Below are 8801 nucleotides of genomic sequence, written 5' to 3'. Positions count from 1 at the left end.
ACATCTGCTTCTAGGATTGTATTTGAAGCCTTTCCAGCAGAGTAGAACCTGCCAGAGCTTACACTTCATAGCTTTCAAGAATGCAGGGGTCACCTGTGTACAATGACGAAGCAATAACATAGCAGGGCTTTGTGAAGAAGAATGCCAATTGTCCAAGCAATGATGTACCCTTGGACAGATGACCCATTGAACTTATCTGTACTGCATTTCTGGGGACCTTAAAAATGGATAATGAGCTAAATTTAAAACTGAAAAGAGGAAGAACTGGACTGCCTTTGGGAAATTGCATAGTTCTTTTAATAGACCCCCCGAAGAAACAAAGGCCCATCCTCTTAATTGCAGTACTCTTCAGTGACGTAGTATGGTTGTGAGTAATGGTCTATGAAGTTGAGGATTATCCAAAGTACAACCGAAGTTGTACTTCACAGCCTTCAAGAACCCAGGTCACTTCTGTATCACGAGCCACTGCAGCAAGACTCTGTGGAGGAAGAATGCTAAAACCCATTACAAATGAGGAACTATGTGGGAGAAGTGGTGTAAAATATGATTTCATAGTATGACTAGAATGAAGTGAACCAGTTATCACATAGAACCAATGAACAAAGAGCCTGTGTGCTCCACCAGTATCAGAAGATGCAAGAAAGGGTCCTGTGACAGGATTAATGAAAGCAAATAAAAGAGTCACACCGGCTGGGGTAGGGATGGGTTGCAATCTGTACCACTGGAGGGAATACCCAAATTGATGAGAATGAATATCCCTTTGAAGATATTTATGTTGCACGTGCATTACAACTCATTTAATCCTCGCAATAACTGTAAGGTAGTATATATGTTATCCTCATTAAGAATTAGAAAGGTTAAGTAATTTGTTTGTGGTCAGTCACACAACTAGTGAGTGCCAGAGGCAGGACACAAACTCAGGTCACTCCTGACTCTAGGTCCATTTTTCCTTCTCTCACAATAGCATACAGTAATAATACCAAGTCGTATTATTACCTCAGTAACTCCACTATCCTGCACTGCCTTCCTCTCCTCCTCCACTCTCTTCCTGGGATCTTGACCACAAAAATTTGAATTGAAAACACACTAGAGGTTTACAGAAAATACATAGCTTTAATCACATATAAGAAGATGAAAAACAAGGGAGGGTGGTACCATAGTAGCAGATGGGTCTAGGGTATCAGATAGGGAAATCTGGAGACTCAGTATTTTAACTAGGGACCTACCTTGCAAATAGAAGGGACCGAGTCCAATAGGGTAGCTAGAGATCAAGAGTCTTCTTTCTCTTGGAACCTAAAGAGAATGGATCGTCAGCTTAGATAGAAAGTACTTCCTAGCAATGAACTGGACAATTAAGAGAGGTGATACATCTTTCCCATCTAATGTGTTTTCTCAGAAAAGATTCTTCAACTAATTTAGGCTGTGTGGAAACAGTGGCAGGAAAAGGATGAGCTTGACGGTGTTGAATGTGTGTATTAATAATCATAGTTTTCTAATTTAAGTGTCATGAGAACCCTGTGAAGCAGATATTAAGATGAGGAATTCTAAAGCTCAGAGGAACTAAATGACTTATGCAGGGTGACAAAGCTAGTAAGTATCAGAATCAAGATTTCAATTGAGGTCTTTATGAATCCCAGGCTGAGAACACAATCCGCCTGGACACACTGTGGATCCACATGCCATGTCCTAACACCTTGGGGAAAGGAGGTTGGAGGAGAAGGAAAGAAAGAAATCTTTGCTCACCGGCAGTTAGTACAGGTATAGAAGACAGTCTGTCCTTCATCAGCTGAGCGCATCTGCCGGGTGTGATAAGCCATTCCCTCATGACCACAGTTGGAACAGCGCCTGTCAATCTGAGAAATTAGTGCGTTAGGAGGGACTCATAGCAACTTGCTCTAAACCTTTCAGTGGTTCCTTAGTACCTATAGGATTTAATACCAACTTTTCCCCCCACAATTTATCTCCAATTTACCTTATTTCTTATACTATTCCCTTGCTTGTGCTCTACAGGCAGACAAAATGGACTTCTAACTAGCTGTTTCCTGATCCTAACTGTAGGCTACTGCCCATATCTAAAATGTACTCTTCCTTTAAGGCCCAATGTTGTATGGCAGAAAGAACACTGAATTGGATCTGAGATCAAATCCCAAACTGCCCAATCCAAGAGCTGTTTGTTCCTAGGCAAGTCACCATCTGGGCCACAATTTCATCTTCGTTGAATTAAGTCAGTTAAACTAGATAACCTACAAGGTTCCTCCTAAGATTTACAACTCCTTTATGAAACCTTCCCTTATCCTTCAGCTGAAATTGACCTCTACCTTCTCACATTTTCTTGTTGCATTCTGTATGAATTAGATGTAGTCTTTACCAATCCACTTTGCCTCCAAGTATTATATATTGCAGGCCCCTATTATATCTAATGATAGGGTGCACTATATAGAAAATAAATGTTTGTTGAATTTGCTGGCTCAATCCATATGTTAAGACTTCAAGATCTAACTTCCCATGGATTTCTGACACGGAATGCCTCTCTCAACTCACCACTGGTCCCTGGAACTCGGGCCCGTCTTCCTCTGACACCATCAAAGCTGCTCCCAATTTGTGGAACTCGACCGAGGTCTCCACCACCTTCCCCTCGAACTCTGTAAGAGGAGGGGGGCTGCTAGTTGCTCAGGTACCAGGTGGGTTCCTGCACCGCCTCCTCCCACTCCCTCCGTCCCTAGGGGCCCCACCCCCTCGTTAATGACATCTTCAGGATCTGCCTCTGCATACCAGACAGTCTCAACCTCGGGGGCTTCCCCTATAACCCTCCCGCACTGAGAATCCATGCTTGTCAAAGCCCCTTATTCCAGAGGGCTCTTACCCCGCACGTCTATGGAGAAGCCACACCTGGGGCAAGTTACTGTGTCCAAAATTCCTGGAAGAGGCAAAATCGAGCCGCATTCGGGGCAGAAATCCGAGTCCGAATGGAAGCTGGAGGAGGCTGGAGCGGGGTCCATGAAGAGGAGCTGAGAGGAAGAGCGTAAACTGTGGGCATTCTTTTCTCCAACCTGAAACCTCGGGTCCCGGGAATCCCCTGCCTCCCACCGCCCGTGACTCTGCCTCTCAATGCCCGCCCGCATCCTGCCCCGACAGTAGTCCTCACTCGGTGTCCCAGGATTCCGGCTCCAGGAGCAAGCACGCGCCAGCAAAGCCCGGATCGGAGCGGGCGTGAGAAGGGTGAGGATAACGTTAGCTGCAGCAGACGCGCCCGGGCTGGGCTGGGCTGGGGACAGCGCGGGCTTCAGGACCGGCCGCAGCCGTACAGTGAAAAGCCCAGAACGCCTCCAGAACGCCGGCGCGCCGCGAGATTTTGGCGTCAGCCGCAGCCGCGCTCACGTCACACGCACAGGCGACCTGCTCCACCTACCATTGTTTTCGAGGCCTTCGCAGACGTCTCTCTCTTCCTGTCTTGCAGGTGTCCGGGTCTTCCCCGTGTAACTTTCGTCCCTAGGTCTTTTCGGCCATGTGACTTCAAGGACCACAACCCCCGAAGCCTTTGTCTCCTCACTGGCGCAGTGGCTTGTCCTACACACTAAGGAAACCCCGGGGCGTCTATATTGATGCTGGAGCTGGAGACGATGTGCGATGTAGTTTTTTCTTTGCCCTTCTCCCTTCCCAGGCCGCGGGGTGCAGCCCGTTAGTGATGGGAGTATGATCTCAGATTTATCAATCTGTCAAGAGTAGTAAGAGATCAGAACCCAGAGATGAGCCTAATTACATCTCTTCCCCCCACCCCAAACCTTCGTTTGTATAGAGGAAATACAAGAAGCAAAGGAGTAAGGAGGATTTCCATGAGAAGATAGGGTGTTCCTGTGCGTTAGAAATTTGGGGAGGATAGGAGCGTCATTCTCGGAGGTCCCTGTGATTCACTAAAGATGTAATGAGTTGTAACAACATCCATGAGATTTCTAAAACAGGTTTGCTTTCGTAAGTGGAATTTCTGTTGTTTGGTCGTTTCTCAGTAGTGTCAGACTCTTCATGGAATCTCACAGATATTGTTACAAGTACTTCCTTACTTAACGACAAGGACCTTCAAGAGTGATGCTGGCTATGTGAGTGTAATATTCACCTAATGCTTATATAGGGGACAGCTAGGTGGTACAGTAGACAGCGCACTGGGCTTGGAATCAGGAAGATTCATCTTCCCCAGTTCAAATTTGGCTTCAGACACTTACTAGCTGTGTGACCCTGGGCAAGTCATTTAACCCTATTTGCCTCAATTTTTTATCTGTAAAAATGAGCTGTGCCTTTGCCAAGAAAACCCCAAACACAGAGTCCAACACAACTGAAAAAGGATCAGACCACAACACTTATAGAACAAATGTAAGCACTTATTAAATAAACAAATATGCCAGGCATAGTCTAAGCCCTGGGGATGGAAAGAACATGTAAAAAATGGTCTGTGACCTTAAGGAGTTTACATTCTAATGGAGGAGACAACATGTATGTTAAATAGGCACATATAGAATAGATAGGGGATGGTCTTTGGGGGGAAGGTACTAGCAACTTTGAAGGGACCAAGAAAGGCCTCCTGCAGAAGGTGGCCGTCCAAGTAAGTCTTGAAGCCAGGGATTCTAAGAGGTGTGGAGGTAAGGAGGTCATGGAGGGCAGTCAGTACAAAGGCAAGCAGACAGGAGATAGATCTTAAATGTGTGAGGATCATCAAATAAGCTGGACTGTGGAGTGTGTGAAGAGAGTAATGTGTGAGAAAACTGTTGTGGCCATGTTGGAATGAAATGAAGCACTCGATATCAGTTAACAAAATGTTTACTTTACCATATCATAGAAAGGGTATTCAACGAGGCTACATAGACCAGGTTCCCCCTCATCTCCAAGTGGAAATCTGTCTTATCGCCAGGGCAGAGTGTGGTGATTCTACAGTCACAGGTTTTAGTTCACCCACTAAATCTGAAGGACCCTGACATCTACATAGATGCTGATGGGGAAACCGAGTCACTAGGGTCAGAGGCTACTGCAAGGGAAGCACAGTTTGAATGCCCCCAGCCCCTGTTAAGTTCTTGGAATAACTCTGTTGCCTTTTAAGGAAAAACTAGCCTAACCCATGTAGTAGAGAAGGGGAGAACTCTGATAGGTAGTGATCATCCTATCCCAACTGGACAGCTAGGAGGAGGCCAGGTTGTGAAGAACTTTAGATGCCAAACTGAGCTTATGCTTGATCCTATAGATAATGGGAAACTATTGGTGTTTATTGAGTGGGGGTGGGGAGGGGTAGGATGGGTGTTGCTGTCAAACTTACACTTTAGGAAAGTCACTTTATGTCAAGAATGGTTTAGGGTAGGGAGAGACTTGAAGCATAGAGTCCAATTAAAAGGTTGTGTATTGTAGTAGAACAGATAAGAAGTGCTCTGAGGACTCGAACTAGGGTTATGGCTGTGTTAGTAGAGAAAATGTCATAGTGGGACATCAATTTTGCTGTATCTAAATCATTTAAATATTAAACATGCAACTTCATGTAACCTCAGACCAGATCAGTGATGACATAGAGCAATGTTTGTGACCTTCCCTTGTGTTGCCATCAGCCTGCTCTATAAATAAACCCATGTCAACAGCAACTTCTCATCCTAAAGGATGTCAGCAGATAATTCAGAGTATTGGGGACTGGAGATTGTAAAGTAACTCTCTTGAATTATGATTGAGAGCATGGTTAGGAAATGGAAAAGTTGGTAATTAAAGCTTTAGCAGATTGGGACAAAGTAGAATCAGAGTATAAAGATGTTGTATCTGCAGATTGAGGCCCAGAGGGCAAGGGCCAAGAGGTTACAGAAAGAGAAAGAGCTGAAATGTCCAGAGATAAGAAATATACCAGAAAAGAAAGGAAGATCCAAGAGTGCTGGATCTAGTGTGGAAATATGGAATAGTGGAATACCAGAAGAGAAACCAGGCTCTCCCCTATCCAGCTCCACACTGCCAGACTCAGAATGGGTAAAGCTAAGTCCTCAAGAGAAGTAAGCACACTTTTGGGTTGTTGTTCCATTTTAGAAGAGATCAGGGGGTAAAATTTTCCATATATGTATGTATATGAATGTATGTGTGTATCTGTCTATCTCTCTGTCTATCTATCTGTCTATCCATCTATCTATATCTATCTGATATAGTATTGGTGGGTAGAGGGGAAAAAACCCCTGGTTTGAGAAATACCCTTATTTACAGTTATAAGCATTAGATTTCTTGGCCTGGATATGGCCAAACTTTGTGCAAGAATTTACTCATTACTCATAAAAACAGTTTCCTGAGTTTTAATACTTACGTCTTTTTCATTGTCTAGATTATCCTGGGCAAAAAGTACCCAAGACCCTCGTATTGCCGTAGGTCATCAATCCCCACTAGAAAAAAAAATTGTGGTAAGTTAATTAGCATAGCACTACGCAATAGGGAGTCATGGTATCTTCAATTAGCACGTTTCTGTGCTAGCAAAATTTCCCAGCTCAGGTTGTACAACAAAATATTAATATTTACATAGTGCTTTAAGATTTGCATCTCATTTAATTCTCATAAACCACAACCCTCTGGGAGGTAGGTGATATTATTATCCTCATTCTATAGAATAAGGAAGAAGACAAGCTAAAATGACTTGTCCAGGGTCACAGAGTTAGTGCTAGTTAAGTGTCTGAGGCTGAATTTGAACTCAGATCAAAATATTGGGTTGAAAATGCTAAAAAATAATCATAGTGGTATATACATTTCTTAATCTGTTGGCAATGAGGCCTCAAGATGTATGTATACTCGGCCGTGAAAGTGGGACCAAGCTTAACTGCTATTTTTATCAAACGTAGAGAAAGCCAGCCAGTGTCTTTTCCCTGAGGGAGCCTTCATTGTCTTCCCTTGTATATCATCAGTGTAGAAAAATATATAAAAAAACACTTCATTTTGACAGAGTTTAGGTGGTCTGCATACTCCAGCAGCAAGAAATCTGTTAGCTCAAAGACATAAAGAGGAACATGAGACACTCTGTAAAGAAAAGGCTATGTCTTTTGACTACCGACTTGCCAAGGCAGAGAATTACTACTATACAAGAATAATGGAAATGATGGAAGAACAGAATGAATTTAAGAAGCCCAGGATAGAGCCAGTGACACCACCAAAAAGTCAGAAAAACCCAGAGGCTGAAGAATGGGACTATTTAGTATCAGAAAGAGAGTTAAAACAAATAGAGTGTCATATACGAAGAGCAGAACAGGCCAGATGCGTTAAAGATATAAAATGTGAATCATTCCCCCAAATCTCAAACAAAACACATTTTCCCCAAATCCTTTTACCTGAAAGTAAAAAGGATGCCATCCAGAAGACCCCATGGATGAGAAAACAAATAAGAGAGTGGGATCGGAAGCAGCAAACAAAAGAACATCTAGAACGCATGATTCGAGGTAGAGAATTTAATGAGGAAAGAAATAAGGAAAGACTTTCTGTAAGAATCCCAAGTCATCCTCCTCCATTTCAAAAGCGTATAAAGAAGAAGAGCCATAACAGATTTGGATGGAACACTGCTTATCCACTTCTCCAACCTCAAGATGCAAGTCCGATCGAAGTTGATATCTTTGTGCAAGAATCATCAGAAAAAAAAGATGTGAGAAAAATTAAAAAACGAGTTTGTAGAACATTTTTGAGTATTCCTTCACTTTTGAGGAGTCACTTAGAAAAAATGAAGCATTATTAAAATTCTATTATTTTTGTGACAAAGGTCATAATGACCTCTTTCTTAGATGAACCCATTTTTATTGTTATTATGAAAGCTATTCTATGGTTATTATTTACCAAATATAGTATCTAGTATGGGTTATCATACTATAAAATAATTTATAAAGTGACTTCCTGGAAGCAGGCTCTGCTGATTTTATTATACCCTTACATAAATTATGAACAGTTTTCTGTATTTCCTTTTCATTAGATTACCCTTTTTTCATTTTTCATTTTTATTGTGAGACCGTTTCATTGTATCCCCAGTGCTTCTACAGTGCCTGGGGCAGTGATAGTTAGGGTGCTTAATAAATGCTTATTGACTATGACTAGTCATTTTGGTTTTCTTCTCTCTTAAAACAAATTAATTTACTAATAGTTTACTAATTTTTATTGGTCATTAAAAAACTAGGCTTATTGTTTTCAGTTTCGTTTATTTCCTTTGGTTTTTGTATTTTCTGCTTTTTGTACTTATTTGAGATTTTGAAGATAGTGTTTAACTGGGGGATGGTTATTTTGTTCTTTTTGAAAAGCTTACATTTTTATAAATGAGAGTAATAGAATTTTTCATAAACTGCCCAATTTCAGGAAAATAAATTAGAAGCCATAATGAATTTCCAAAGAGGAAAAAATTCCTTATTCAGAAGGATTTTAATAAAAATGCCTATGCTCCATAAACTTTTTACAAAAACAGAAAAAGGAAAGGCATCTTACCAAACCCCAAAGTTTTTCCATTGGGTCAAACATATAAGCTACTGATTTACGGGAACATAGGAAAAGTAGAGAAAGAAAGCTACACTACCAACATCTCCACCATTAGACCCCAGGAGCTCCTTGCATGATGACGTAGATAGTGGATATCATATTGCTTGCCTTCTCAAGGGAGGGAGAGAATTTAGAACTAAAAATTAAAAAAAAATCAATGTTGACATTTTTACATGTAATTGGGAAATATTTTATGAAATAAAACATTTTAAAAATATCAGCTTAACCTTTATAGCTCTTAAAGAAAAATCACTAAGTGGGTCAGCAGGACCTCTTTAATTCTGTATTTGGATCCATTA

General features: G+C 41.7%; 1 protein-coding gene across 1 annotated transcript; it reads right to left on the bottom strand.

Annotated features, from left to right (window-relative positions):
• Window positions 1-274: 274 nt before the first annotated feature.
• Window positions 275-3322, bottom strand: POLR1H (RNA polymerase I subunit H). The gene is made up of 6 exons (XM_036766525.1): window positions 3146-3322; window positions 2864-3008; window positions 2542-2642; window positions 1744-1853; window positions 1227-1293; window positions 275-478 (listed from the first exon to the last, which is right to left on the bottom strand). The coding sequence occupies exons 2-5, from the start codon at window positions 2997-2999 to the stop codon at window positions 1269-1271; spliced, it is 372 nt and encodes a 123-aa protein (XP_036622420.1). The 5' UTR covers window positions 3000-3008; window positions 3146-3322; the 3' UTR covers window positions 275-478; window positions 1227-1268.
• Window positions 3323-8801: the final 5479 nt, after the last annotated feature.

This window comes from Trichosurus vulpecula, chromosome 7 (genome assembly GCF_011100635.1).
Source record: "Trichosurus vulpecula isolate mTriVul1 chromosome 7, mTriVul1.pri, whole genome shotgun sequence".
In the NCBI taxonomy this organism is placed as follows: Eukaryota; Metazoa; Chordata; class Mammalia; order Diprotodontia; family Phalangeridae; genus Trichosurus; species Trichosurus vulpecula.
Note: the sequence above shows the minus strand (reverse complement) of the source record. Positions and strands in the feature narration are given on the sequence as shown.

Coding starts and splice junctions, on each gene's coding strand:
- POLR1H (XM_036766525.1), bottom strand. CDS start 2,999: ATGGACCCCGCTCCAGCCTCCTCCAGCTTCCATTCGGACTCGGATTTC. Junction 2,643..2,863: donor CTTCTCCATAGACGTGCGGG/GTAAGAGCCCTC, acceptor CTCCTCTTACAG/AGTTCGAGGGGAAGGTGGTG. Junction 1,854..2,541: donor CCGAGTTCCAGGGACCAGTG/GTGAGTTGAGAG, acceptor CTAATTTCTCAG/ATTGACAGGCGCTGTTCCAA.